The sequence below is a fragment of the Condylostylus longicornis genome, unplaced genomic scaffold (genome assembly GCF_029603195.1).
Source record: "Condylostylus longicornis isolate FDR11 unplaced genomic scaffold, ASM2960319v2 ptg000026l, whole genome shotgun sequence".
Classification (NCBI taxonomy): domain Eukaryota; kingdom Metazoa; phylum Arthropoda; class Insecta; order Diptera; family Dolichopodidae; genus Condylostylus; species Condylostylus longicornis.
This window is the reverse complement of record NW_026577995.1, coordinates 3,578,777-3,593,523: the sequence shown is the minus strand read 5'-3', so window position 1 is coordinate 3,593,523 and position 14,747 is coordinate 3,578,777. Positions and strand designations below refer to the sequence as shown.

The window sequence follows — 14,747 nt, the reverse complement described above, 5'->3', positions numbered from 1 at the left end:
TGGTAGGGGAACTGGCGGGACATTGCCTCTTAGGGAAAATGGCTATGAGACTTTGGGTCGCTACGATGGATATATGTTGTTGATGTTAGGATATGGCGGAGGGGGACGATGTGGAACAGGTTCTTTTGCCCGTTCGTTTATGATGTAAAAGAGAAAGCGTTTCCTTGGAGCTTTCTTTTATGATGGCCTGGGAAACCTGTCCGGGGAGTCGGCTTTTGAGATCCGCCAGGGAGATGGGTTGGTTCGTGTAGATGGTCTTTAGGATTGGATTACATGGGGGTTGCCGATGGTCCTTATTGTTGAACTCTCTTACTACTACTACTATACTACTAAATCTATTGGTTCATTAGTGTTTTCTCTTTATTAAAAATTACATAATATTATATTCCAGAAATTCTTTATATTTATAAAGAAATGTTAGGGTACTTCTAGCTATCGATTTTAAAAATGAAGGTTAGGGTACCAGTTAAGCTGCAATTTTTCACAATTCGTTCTCATTCTCTTGATTTTCGAGTATTGCTCTTATATTCAATAGCACTGTTACATTTTTTAGGTATACATTTTAAAAGCAAATACTTATATGAACAGATTTGACTGGCAAATTTGCGGATCTCGTACATTAAACATTAAACTTTTCAGCTCAACCGAATTTTTGGAACAAAATCAAAAACTTTACAATATTTGGAATGAAACCCAATGGGGCACTTACATCGTCGACCAACTAAATTAAGAGTAACCAATTTATGTGGTTTTAAGTTGTCTTGTAGTTAAAATAACTCAATTTAAGCTCAATTTGTAATGCCATATCAAGTAATGTAGTGGGTATGCATGTTATTTTTTTTTATTCTTATGATTTGCTGCTAATTAAGAGTTTGAATTTCCATTCTCCATTGTATATTTCTTATGGTATTCAATATGATTTTTCCTTAATTTTAAAAAAGAGCTCCAAAGACGATATTATTATTTCATAACTCGTGATTGAAAACTTACGGCAATTTTTGACCGTAAGTTTTCTACTTGTCTATAAATAATTTTTAAGAAATCTTGTTTTGTCTACTTATTTAAAAAAATTCTTTTGATATTTTTAATAATTTTCTTAACAGTTTTTATAATATATTCAAGAATTGATTAAAAATTTTGGAAAATAAAATTTGAGTTCAGTTCGTTTAGTAAAATTTTTTTATTTTTTTTTTGTCATTTTAATCCTATAGTAGACTTATTTCAATTTATAAATTTCTTCACTACTTTTTTCTTACTTTTTTCTTAAATTTTTAACTTTAAAACTTAAAACTTACCTGGTAATTTATCGGCATTCGATGAGAATAAAACACATAGTCCAGTTTCATAATTAACTGAACTGCAAGTTTCATTTACTTGACATGCTTCTAAGCATTCAGTTAACATTAATGTACCGGGTAGCGAATCTATAATTTTCTCCGGTGCTGAGAAAACATATCTAAAATAAAAACAAAGAAACAAAAAAGAAAAAATTAAATTTGAAAATAAATTTAGAAAAAAAAGAAAAGAAGAAAAGCCATGATTACAGTATATGAAGGAGAGTTATGTTCTTTAATTACAGGAAATTCATAGAGTAATTTTAGTTAAAATCTTGATTTTATAACTATATGTATAATTGTATATTGACAGTCACTACTCATTTGCTATACACTTGTATACATGTGTATGTTCGGATAACGTTTCATTATAAGTTTAAATGTTGTAAAAACACGTACATGTATGAAATACTTTTGATTATATACAGAAAATCTGATGTGATCAGCACATAACTGAAAATGCCCTTTCAATACTTCTTTTAAATTAGAAGGACAACACGCTTTTAGTTGACATAACTGGAAAAATTGTAAATTAAGCTCTTTGTAAAGTTTCACTTTGTATTAACCGAGTTCTTTGAAAAGTCCGTCAGCTACTTCCCGTAAGGCAAATTGAATTCAAATATTTAATTTCAACTTTGGCAAAATATGTAAAATCGGGCCGTAGTTCAGATTCTGAGCTATTTTCATTAAGATTATTTTAATATAATTCATAATAATTATGAATTCATAGTAAATTTGGTCGGAATAAACATCCGGTTTCGGCACCTGATTTTTCTAAAAATTTGGCGGTGTTCGGTATGTTCTGCGAAGCTTATATATAAAATTTCAAGTTGATCTGTTGAATTTTTTTTTTAAAAATTAACAAAAAAGTATAATCGGCCTGTAAAAACAATCAGTTCAACGAGCCTGACATATAACAAAAGTTAATGAATCCGTGACATAACCAAAGTAAACTCATACATAAATTTTCATTAATATCGATTTAGTCGAACTTGAAATACACGCGTCCATACAAAGACCAACAAACAGACAGGCTGAAAAAGCGACAAATCAATAGACAGACAGACCGACATCTCTCTAAAAATATTTTATTTATACTTCCCTACCATAGAGAAATGAGTTTCCAATGATGGAGTTTGCATATGCGAAATTTGATATGATGACATAGCCTTCCTTATTGTATGCAATGCATGTAAAGAATTATTATTGGAGATGCATAACGTGAAAAGTCTGTGATAGGAACTGTATTTTCTTTTTCGACTTAAAAAATGTGTTTGAATGAGTAAGCAGAAAGATATAAGCAGCGAACTACAGAAGAAAAATAATGTAAAAGTGTTAAAGTAGAATAATTTGGGTAAATTTCTTTAATTATGGTTTAATTTTAAACCTTTCTATTAAGAAGTTTAACCATTTTAGAATTAATATTAAGGTAAATACATTATGTGTATATATTATAGCTACTGCCTACACCATCAGTTGAATTAGATCTGAATCATTGTTTTTCCTTTTATTCTTCATTTTTTTTTTTTTGGAAATTAAAGTTAAATCTTTTAGAAACTAAATTGTTCAGAATTGAAAACACTTACAAGGTTGTAAACTTAGATAACACACGTGGAGTGTATTGTGCATATTACTCATATGTACGTATACATAATAGAGTTTTAATAATTTTAATGTTCTTGTACTCGAATTCCAAGATGATTTCTAAGAATTTTTAAATTACATAATAACACTTTCTTTTTCACACAATATTGTAACGCATGAGTAAGTATTTCATGTATTTTTAAACATTTGTGTAAGAAAAGTAATAATAATATAAGTAATAGAAAGCAACACATTTCTCTAAAATCGGTTTAATTGAACCCGAGACTCTTCGGTTAAAAAACCAGTGCTATAACTACTGTGTCATCGATCTGATAACACCTAATTACATGCTAATGAAAATATTTAAATATAAGAGTGATTTCTTCAGCAGCTACTAAGTCAGCTTTGACTTTGACATTTCACGGTATACAAATTGCTATTTCGCTATCTAATGCTCTCTAGTTTTAAGAAGTGCTTGTCATAATTGTTGGGCAAATGTTCAATTTGGAATTTTAGAGGAAATTTTGTTCTAAAAATATTTTCTTTTTAATGTTACTTAAACTATCTTAAGTTTTTAAAAGATCCGAATACAGAAGGAAGGGCGGGAAGAACATGAAAATAATTAATTCAGTATTAATAAAAATGTGATATTGAATCAATATAAAATTAGATTAATGTAGAGGAAAAATTAGGAAATTTGACATGTAAAATGAAAAAGTAAAATAATACAAAAATAAATAAACTTACCCTGTAACTATTTCAAAACCAATCATATCTGATTCACATTCATCATCAACTTGACTACTCGTATACGTTAGTGTACCCGAAGAATTATTTTCTTCTTTATTAGCATTATTATTATTTTCAGCTAAATTTGATTCAGATGATGCTGGTGATACTATAGGTTTTCTATCAATTAATGGTGCTGTTCCTGTTGTGCCAGTATTTCCACTATCAGATTGTTTACCTCTATTTCTTTGGTTAGGTTCTATTCGGGATTTTCTAGCACTTGAAACATTTAAAACTAAAGTTAAACACAAAATTAAAACTAATAAATATGATGATTTGTATGACATGTTTGTTTTCTTTTTTTGTTATATTATGAAAGTTTCAGGTGTTTGATAGTGATAATATGACGGACGATTCAGTTTTGTAAAAATTATGATGTTTATGATATTGAATGTTATGAATTTTAATGTTGTTTTGTTATGATGTATTTGTCCTAGAAAATAGAAAAAAAAAAATATTTTTAAATAAAATTGATAATTACAAATTTGAAATAAATTTAAGTAAAAAATAATTGAAAATATAAAATCAGATGGAAGCAAAATTTCGAAATTAAAAATTTTGTATAAGATAAAAATAATTTTTGTATAATTCCAGAAAGTAAGTTTGTTTTTTTTTTTGGAGAATTAAAGCATTTTTATGTAAGTGTGTGGCAATATTCCCACCACAATGACAGCTCGTAAAAACTAATCATGACACATCTTGTTGCAGCGAGTATATATGGTAGAAAAAAAGTGTGGCCATCGTGCGGATAGCTCCAGTAAAGTCAAAATAATCATCTACCCAGTGAAAATACAAAATGATTCAAAAAACCGAAACGGGACCTCGAATATCGACTGATCATGTGGTTACGAGTACAACTATTAGAATACTCATAAGGACTACAATAAAACATAGGAACGTTCGCATGGCGCAAAATAGAGTTTAATCGAGAAGTTTTGTGGAAACCATATGCTCCCAGAGTATTCCTGCAAAAGTGAATTAGAAAACAAAAAAATGTCGCAATAAAGAAAATCGTCATCATTTATGAACAAAGTAAGAACATTTATAAGGAAAGTAAGAAGTATTTTAAATAAGCATGTTAACTCTTTATCGACCGGTAGCCTATTTATCGGCCTTTCGATTCCTTACGCTCATCGACCGGTAGCCTTTTTATCGGATTTTTAATTGCCAGCGCTTATTGATCGGTAGCCTATTAATCGGCTTGTGGTTATCGACGGTTTTTGTCAGTGGGTTGCTCTTTTTATAACTTTTTATAACAAAAGGAATAAGCACAACACATGGGGCCCACAACCGCACTGTCACCTCCTAGTGGTGGGCCCCGGTAATGGCGGAGGATAAAGGGGTAATTGAAACGATCAAAGTTACGTTCGTGTTGTGGTCATATCTCGCGGCGAGCCTCTTACTTTGTGAGTCTCAGCCCTATATCTATACGTCAGCTGACGACAGGCGTCCCAAGTCAAGGTTTAGCTAAGGGGAGCTTAATCGTTAGTATGCGGACTCTGGATACCAGGCGCCCTCCAGTTTAAACGAGCCTTCCCATGGTATGCCGGGCTCTGCCATGGGTAACTATACTTTCCCGCGCTATTCGTGGGACCAAAAATGGAGAACAAAAACAATAAAAACAATAACAACAATAACAGCAACAACAGGAGAAAAGCTGAGGGCCTGCGGACCGGGTGTTGTGACCGACCATCCCCAGAAGAGGGAAAGGTCGGAAAGCAATACCCCTGATGCAGGGCCCTAAAAAAGAGGTCGATGAAGGGCAATGTTGAGGGAAAGGTCCCTGGGGACATTCCTCAACAAAACCCGAAAATGACTTCTTATCGGGATACAGTAGCACAGATCAAGGTGGCCATCACTCATTGAATGCATCCAGAGGAAAGGCTATCCTTAGTTCAGATGGGGAAAATCAAAGTAGCCATCATGGATAAAATGGATAAAGTTGTGGATTCTCATCCACAATTCACTGCAGCGTTGCAAAGGGACGGATGGATATCCGTAACATGCATAATCAAAACACCAGGGAGTGGATAACCAGTGTCTGCAGGAAGATAAAGTCTTGGGACGGTTGCAACGTCGTGGTGCTGGATGGCGAAGGTATGCCCAAACAGCATGTCTGCGTCACCTACGTGCCAAAGGACGAGAGAACCGTCAGTCTCTCCAGGGAAAAATTTCTAAGTAGGATAGGAAAGCAAAATCTCAGCCTCAAGATGAGTTCCTGGAGGGTGCTGAGGATGGATAAGGAAAAGGACGAGGGGTACTCCATCACCTTTTCCGTGGATGATTCCGGATTGGAAGATCTACGGAAAGCGGGGTTCCGACTTTTCCTGAATTTCTTCTGTGTTACCGTTCGGGTTAAAGGAAGAAAATCCTATCAAGGTGCTGGCGGCAGGGCAGGACAAAATAAAAAACCAATGCCCACCGCGACAACGACGAGCACTTCAGGCCAACCAAAAGAAAAGCGGCGGAAACGGAAGGACCATCGACCAGCGCGCCGGATACAGGCGTCCCGGGTGAACCAAAAGGGCCTAAGCCCATTGAGAAGCCCGGTACTGCTTCGGTATTTGCTGTTGGAGGGGCTAGCGTGGCACCTGGGACGGCAAAAGAGGATGTGGCAGGGCAGGCGCCCACCAAGATGCGTAAAAAGGCGGCAATGGGAAGCAAGGCTCATGCAAAGCCTTTGTCTAAAGGGCTAAAGCCCATAGACAAGAGCCGGAGGAAATGATGTGGCTGTGAGGTGCATCGAAATAAATCTACAGCATGCTAGGGCATTTACTGATGTTCTAGCTCATAGATTTATGAAGGATCACCTCGATATTGCCCTTATCCAAGAGCCTTACATAGTGAAGGATCAGGTTAAGGGCCTAACAGGTGAGCTATTGTATGATAATACAATTGGTGATGACGGGATATATCCTGCATTTTTGCAGAGGGGTTTCCAACATATCGCCAGAACACTGTTGTAAATTTTTCGTGCCAGCTATGCGTGGGGTTACATCCCTCAGGCATGGAGAGTGGCTAAAGTGACGTATATTCCGAAGGTGGGTAAGCGACCAAGCAACCACCCAAGGTCTTTCCGTCCAATCAGCCTTACTTCTTTTCTATTGAAAGCAATGGAAAAAGTGATTGATAGATTTATACGGACGATACACCGGGAAGCAATCCCTTGCATGAATCTCAGTACGCCTATCAGTAGGGAAGGTCTACTGTACTCGCTCTGCAGAGTCTGGTGGGGGTCTTTGGAAACTCACTGGAAGTGCGGGAGGTGGCAGTTGGCTGCTTCCTTGATATAGAGGGAGCCTTTGACAACACCCCATATCATGTCATCTGTGAGTCGTTGCACAAGCGGGGTTCTTTCACCCCTCCTGTGGTCCATTGTAGTGGATGATCTAATCGCTGCTCTCAGGGGCTCCGGGGCACGTGTCTGGGGATACGCCGACGATGTGGCCTTCGAGCACTATTTCTGATCTTCTACAAAAAAATTTACGTGTTGTGGAAAGGTGGTGCAAAGGCGTAGGGTTAAATATAAATCCAAGCAAGAGCACTTTAGTCGCCTTCACCAGACGCAGAAGCAGGGATAGAATAAAAAGCCCAATTCTGTTTGGTGAACGTATTAGTTACTCTAGGGAGGTGAAGTATCTGGGGGTAACCCTGGATGATCGTTTCTCTTGGAATACCCATATAGATAGAGTTATAGGGAGAGCTACGGCGGCCTTGTGGACGTGTAGGAGCTTCATCGGAGTGACCTGGGAAAGTAGTCCCAGAATAGCACTGTGGCTATATACGGCCCTTGCTAGGCCAATCGTCACCTATGCGTCGATTATATGGTGCCGTAAGGCTCAGCAGGCGGGTGTGCGGGCCAAGCTGGAAAGTTACAGAGGCTGGCCTGCCTGGGAGTGACCGCGGGAATGCGGACGGCTCCCACCGCTGCATTGGAGGTGATGATCGGATTGCCGCCACTGTACCTCCATATATTGAAGGAAGCTCGGTTAGTGACTTACCGACTTCTCTGTGGCGAGGACGGGGCAGGGCTAAAGTTGGCCCACAGAACTCACAGAGACTTCATTGAGAGCGATCCGATTCTAAGAATAACCATTTCGGATACCTGTCTGCCGCGGTACAACTTCGACCACAGCTACAGGGTTCTGTTTCCTGATCGATGGACGTGGGATCGGGGTGGTCCGGTACTTAGGTCGGGTTCGAGCGTGTGGTATGCGGACGGGTCCAAAACGGAGTCGGGTGTGGGTTCAGGTGTACAAGTTGTCCGCCCGGACACGTGTGTACATGCAACCCTTGACCCGTATTGCACAGTGTTCCAGGCCGAAATACATGCAATAGAGATCTGTCTGAGAATCAATTTAGAAAGGGGGTATAGAAACCGCACCATCTATGTGTTCTCGGACAGCAGGGCTGCACTGCTGGTGCTTCGTTCAGCTCAGGTTACATCCAAGCTGGTCTGGGGCTGCCTTGCTGCACTTGTGGAATTGGCATCGGAGAACAGAGTCACGCTCATTTGTGTGCCGGGCCATAGTGGCCATGCGGGCAACGAAGTTGTCAATGGGCTGGCGCGGAGGGGATCTGGGGCTGACTTTGTGCAGCCGCTGCCTTTCTGCGGTCTGCCTTCTTCCGCCGTGGGGGCCAGGCTTGCCTGCCTGCTCGCGGCGGAATGCGGCCCAGAGAGAGCAGGCAGGCAAGCCTGGAGCAGAGTTGCTGGGGATGAGTAGGAGCCGGGTTCGCACTATTGCGAATTTCTTCACGTGGCACTGCCCAGTGAAGTACCTCCTGCATAGGCTGAGTAAGTCGGGCTCCCCCTGCGACTGTCTGGCACTGGCTGTTCGGCGCCGCAATTGTCTTGGACATGGGTCCATAAGTGTTCGGGAACTGTTGTCCAACTCCCTTAGGGATATCTCCGGCTTTGTGGTTGGGACGGGGATAATATAGGTGGGAGCGTGGGGGAGCTACAATAAGTCAAAAATGGCTGTGGTGGCTTGGGGGGCTACTCCTGTCCCACTCGGTTCCCTTAGAATCTACAATCTACAAGCACAACACAATGCATAGTGTAAATTTAGCCGTTACTTGGAGTAAATTCGAGCGTGACTTAGCCGGTACTTACTGAGTGGCAGCCTCAACCACAACAGTTCGATAAAGTTTTAAAATGAAGGACTAGTTCCCAGAATTCTTGGAGTCTTCTCGGAAATCATTTAAGTCGCAATCATTTAATTTAAGTAAATGAAAATCGTTTAAGGTAATCTTGTCAAATTCAAGGTCTATTATATACAAGTTCTCATCATTGATTCAAATTCGATTTAATTAATTTTAAATTGCCACATTATAAATTTATCGATTGTCATAATTATGTTATTAAAATACACAGAATTTTTTCTTACAAATAATCAAATACAATAGTTCAAACCACAAATTATTGGAACATATATTTGTACAAACAACGCTTAGTTAAACTATTCAAAATTTCTAATGAGTTTAGATTTAACTCGATTATTTTGTATAAGCTTAAATTTAATTTTAAAAATTTAATTGATTCTATATTTTCTTTTAATAATTATTATTGATTCAATCTGATTGAAAATTCAATCAACAATTACATTTACATGAATCATTTAGAACAAAGAATTATAAAAATCTTATTCACTATTCAATCCTTTATTTTTTAACAATTTAAACAACAATTTTTTATTTTTTTTTGCAAAATCATTTTAAAAATTTGTTACATTAGTTTTAGTTTTAATAATTTTACCCTTTTCTTATTTTCTCTTTATTTTTTAGAAATTTATGAAAATTATTATATTTTTACTATTTGACCCGATATGATCTTTTGGTGATCTTTAAGTCATAATACACTCTACATTATAATGTAAAAGAATACATAAAAGAAATGTTAAAAAAGATCAACTAGTGAACAGATGCATGTACAACATAGCACGTGAGAAAACATTTTTCAAAGTTTTCAAACACAAAAACACAAAAAAAAATAAAATGAGAAAAAATTTTGTTTTTTGTTAGTTAAAAGAAAATTACCATTCTTTTCACTCCAAAAAAAAAATATATATACAGAAATTTAACTATGGAAATTCTTAAAAGAATGGTGTGATTGTTAAAGGAAATTATTTACATAAGGAAAATGTTGGTATATGTACATATATTGGAAATATTATGTTATGGTAGTTTGATAACTGAGAAAAAGAGGGTGATAAATAAATTTTTTGGGATAATCCTAATTTGGAGTGGATAAAAAAATTTAAAAATTTTTATATAATAATTTACAATAAAAAATGTATTTGATTGTAATATATTTAATAATTATCCCTCAATTATTATTCCACATTAATATGCTGAATAACAATAATTATTAAGATATTATGTTTATGTTGTTACCAGAGTAATTTAATTACCAAGCTTGGTTGACATAGCACTGAATTATTAATACAACGTGTAGTTGTTTAATTAATAAGTATTGTGACTACTACACTAATAATACTAACTTAATGGAAATTTCTTCATAGCACTTTGTGTTATTTACATAAAATATATTAAGTCATGTAGTCGAAGTGGTTAAATAATTTCATATTTACACGCATATCTATGGCGATTTCATGTTGATTATTTTAATATTATAAACTCACTCCAATATTCTTCTATGACAAATATTTCTCATGTCGATTTTTATGTGAAACACTACTTCTTTTACTAAAAATTAACACAATTTTTAAAACTGCCTAATTTTCCTACGAGAAAGCCAAAAAAACATCATTAAATGGAAAAATTCATGCATCATTTGTGCAATACCATAAAATAGATGATAGGAACACTTATTTTAACAATTTTTAAATTTGATTTTATCAAACTTAGTTCAGTTTAGGAACTTTTCGCCTAACAATAGAAGAATATTCTGTTCTTCTTAATCGCATATAGTGTTTCTCAATCATCTTCTTAATCTTCTACTCAATACCATCAAATATGTGTATATTTTATTGCTCTTTGCAAGTCTTACTTACATTTTATTCAGATTGCCCTCATTCTAATATTAAAAACAAACCAAAAAATAACTAAACATACATATTTGGTTTTATAGTTGAATATTATAATCCTGCTAATAATATTCAGTTTATGTAACAACGTTTAAATTCTTTGTGAAGTTAAACGTGCGTTTTTTTAAGCATTGTGCGCCCACAGGTTACAATGTGACATTTACAGGTATGGTGTCGCGAAAACTATTAGACGTTAGGATGCATAATAAATGAAGAATTATTATTTCGTTTTCTTATATAACAATAAAAAATAATAATAATAAGAAAAAATAAGAGCTATATATATAGGAAGAAAGAAAAAAAAAAAAATAGTTCGTGTCCTTACTTCTCTATGTTTGTTATGTACGGTGTATCACCCAAACTTTTTTTATGCTGCCATTGTTGTCGTTTTCATCGATGATGGGAATGCGGAATGATATTTTTGTATATAATTTTTGCTTCTTTACATGAATGTAAAAATATGAGGTAGTAAAATTGTTTTTTTTTTTTCTTGTTTTTTGTTTTACAGTTTTTATCAAAAGTTTTGTGACATTTATGCACTTGAATAATAGAAATTGTATAAAATTGTTATTGCGTTATGTATTTTTGGTTATTTGATAGTTAGGTTCTAATTTTGAAAATTAAATAATTTTGTTTTTAAGTAATTTGTTCTAACGAGCCAAGCCAGAATTACGTATTTGTTTAAAAACTTAGAACGACAGGCTTTAATTTTAACATTTCTAATTGAATTTATTGTAAACTTCTGAAATATTTCAAACGCTTCTTATTTCCCATGTTTAATATTTCAGACAAATTTTATTTTTTCAAAATTTTAAACAAAGTTAAGCTGTAACAGGAATTGTAAACCAAAATAAATAAATGTTAATAAAATTTTTGGAAATTATTAGCAGTTACTAGTCCTTAATTATAATTAAACTTGCTTTAATATTTTTTCCAAATATTTTTAAAGAATATCAAAACTTGCGAAAATATATTAATGAAAGTAAAGAGAAGTCTTATTAAAAATCTTATTATTTTTTCTCTTATATTTTGAAGAATGATTATCCGGGGCGAATTCACCAAAGGAGGGAATAGGGTGATCAACTAATAGAGCCCTAACTAATAGTTTAATTACTAATACTCGTATAACTATATGGCAACTAATAATTTACTTGACTAGGGCAAGCAACAATTTAAGAAATACTTTCTTATTTAAATATTTTTTATTTAGGAAAGCCATCAAAATTTTCATCCAATTGAGTTGGATATAGGTTTTGAATTACATATTTGAATTTAACATTCATAAGCATAGCAATTTAATATTGTCACAAATGGAATAAAATTTGTTTTTGCACTGTAATTGTAACAATTACATACCTATATACAAATATAAATTTTTTTCATGAATTACTTTAGAAGGAGAGATTACTTTAGAATTTGCATATCTTGTAATTTATGCTAAACAACATTCTTATTATCAAAGTTTTAAAATCTTTTAAAAAATACCAAAAGAAAAAAAATAAAAAAAATAAATACGTTTTAAACTTAAAATGTTTGCAATTTAATTTTTGCTTTTATATACGGTGCAAAAATAATCATTAAAATGTTTGTTTAAAAAGTTATGAGATTTTTGAATTTTTATTATACTCACCTGGGGATAATTATGTTAGTAAGAATATTTTAAATTTAGAAAAACGTTTGTAACTCTTAAATAAGTAAAATAAATGGAATATTTTGAAATTTTATTTAGAATTTAAAAATTTTAATCTTCCAATTTCGAAAAATATTTTGTGTTCCATATTAAAATTTGATTTTCTCATGTGTGTTTACAAGGAAGTGTATAGAATAAATTTTTATTATTTTATTAAATATTCTGTGGAATGTGAGCGTAAAATCGAAGCTTATTATACGAACATCGATACGAAGTGGTAAGAGCAGTATAAATTCTAAAAAATCATAATTCATGTTAAATAATTTTAATTAGGTAATATTGCCTAGCAAGGTTTCAGTTTTTCTGATATGCAACTAAAAATTATTAATATTTTAGTCGAACCTCGATTGACACAAACTCTTTTGCTTTTCCCCTATTAATTGTTATAAACTACAATATTTCATAAGTTATACATAGCTGTGTAATGATCAGCTTTAAAATACATATCTTTGAGCACATTATATACAATGCTGATGGAATACATTTAAAAATTCGTCAGAATATTATAATTGTCAAAAATTGTTTTATTCAGCAACTATAAGTCAATTTGTGGTCTTTTTGGTTTTCTTATTATTTTTAAATTCTTTTAATTTTAAGTACTTATTATTAAAAATCTTCAATAGTTCCTCTATCTTACACTCTATTCAGAATTTAAATTATACAATTCCTTTATAAACTTATAGAATTTTCCCAGATTTTTTTTTGTCCTCTTCTCGGTTTTATTTTTGGGTTTACACATTATAAAAGCACTGAAGACGATTAACATGCGATACGTGGGCATAAAACGAATACGTATTAAAAAAAATGTAAATTGTAAACAGATTACAACAAAGAAACATACATAATATAGAAAATATAGGAAAAGAAGAAAAAATTTTACTAGATTTGTGACATTATATTGCCATAAAGATAGACTTGTAGAAAATTATATAAAATTAAAAGGATTTTAACTAAAAAAAAAGAAATCTTATAAAAGCATTTTTTGCTTTTCTTTTATATTTCTATATGTACATAATGTACATATGTATATACACAACATTAGTGTTTATTCACATTTTGCAGGAATCTTTTATTTTATATGCTTATAAAAGAAGTTTTTATTAATGTTATTTAATTAGAAATATTTTTATAAATTTTATAATGACATTTTTAATAAATTTTAAGATTATCTTTTCGATAATAACATTCAAATGGGTATATTTAATGTTTTATCGTAAAATTCATATAAAATCAATGGTAACCTTATCAAAACTATTTATCTTAAGATATCAATAGCTTTTAATTTTTTAATAAATTTTTATTTTTTTTAATTTTTTTTTTTGTATTTTAATTATTTTTTTAAGAATTCTTACCATAAAATATTTTAAAAACACAGAAATTGTAAATTATCGTAATTTAATTTTAAACTGGACTTATTTAACGTACTATTAAATTAAAACAAGCTTATTAAATTCTATTAAATTTTTTAATTTAAAACATTTTATCTAAAATTGAAAAAATTCGAGCATATCGAAATTGTGGAACAGGAGAGAGTGAATTAATATCGCCCATTTGAAGGAAATTCAATATCGTAAAGTACTGAAATAATATTTTGAATAACTGCGTTAAATGAATTTTTTAATTTTATTTCATTAGCTTACCCATATACAAAAAATCCTCTTTTTCGCATAAATGATACAGAAGAAACAAGATGCATTAAAGTACGACATTATCCCACGCGGTGGGTAATATCGCGACAATCGTGGGTAATTATCGAATTATGAAAGTTTTGTAACAAATATTAGACGAAAAAATTTTTTTATAGTTATTTTGTATTTTTTTGTACATTTATTTCAAAAATTAAATTTCTTTTGACGAAACAATAAAGGAACATGACAAAAGTATAAAACAATTGGTCTTGTATCTTTGTTAAGTTTCAACTGAAAGAAAGGGTGTTATTCTATTCATACTGACACTTTCAGGCCTTCGTTAGCTAGCTTGACGATTTGTTCATATTTAGGTGATACCTAAATTTAGGTTACTCCTGTCCCACTCAGTTCCCTTGGAATCTACAATCTACAATATAGGTGATGCCTGCCAGTCTTATAGCTTTGCTAAAGTTATTTTGAACATTACTTTTTTCAATCGGCAAAAGTCAATCGTTGTTAAACTATAAAAACATGTTAATAATTTTAGCAAATGGATTGAAAGTTGCTGTTCCATATATGTTGGTTTTCTAACCAATTCACTTTAAAATGAATATGACTCCCCATTTTAAGTTAGAAAAACGGATAAAAATGATTGTGGATCAACAATTTTAACCTA

At 32.8% G+C, this 14,747-nt stretch overlaps 1 protein-coding gene across 1 annotated transcript in view; it reads right to left on the bottom strand.

The window, feature by feature from the left end:
* The window catches only part of LOC129607110 (uncharacterized), a 104,377-nt gene that overhangs the window by 66,035 nt on the left and 23,595 nt on the right, over nt 1-14,747 (bottom strand). The window contains exons 2-3 of the mRNA XM_055517846.1: nt 3,666-4,140; nt 1,296-1,456 (exon numbers count right to left, since the gene is read on the bottom strand). Of these exons, the coding sequence (XP_055373821.1) occupies nt 1,296-1,456; nt 3,666-3,994 (490 nt within the window). The 5' untranslated portion in view covers nt 3,995-4,140. The remainder of the gene's footprint in view (nt 1-1,295; nt 1,457-3,665; nt 4,141-14,747) is intronic.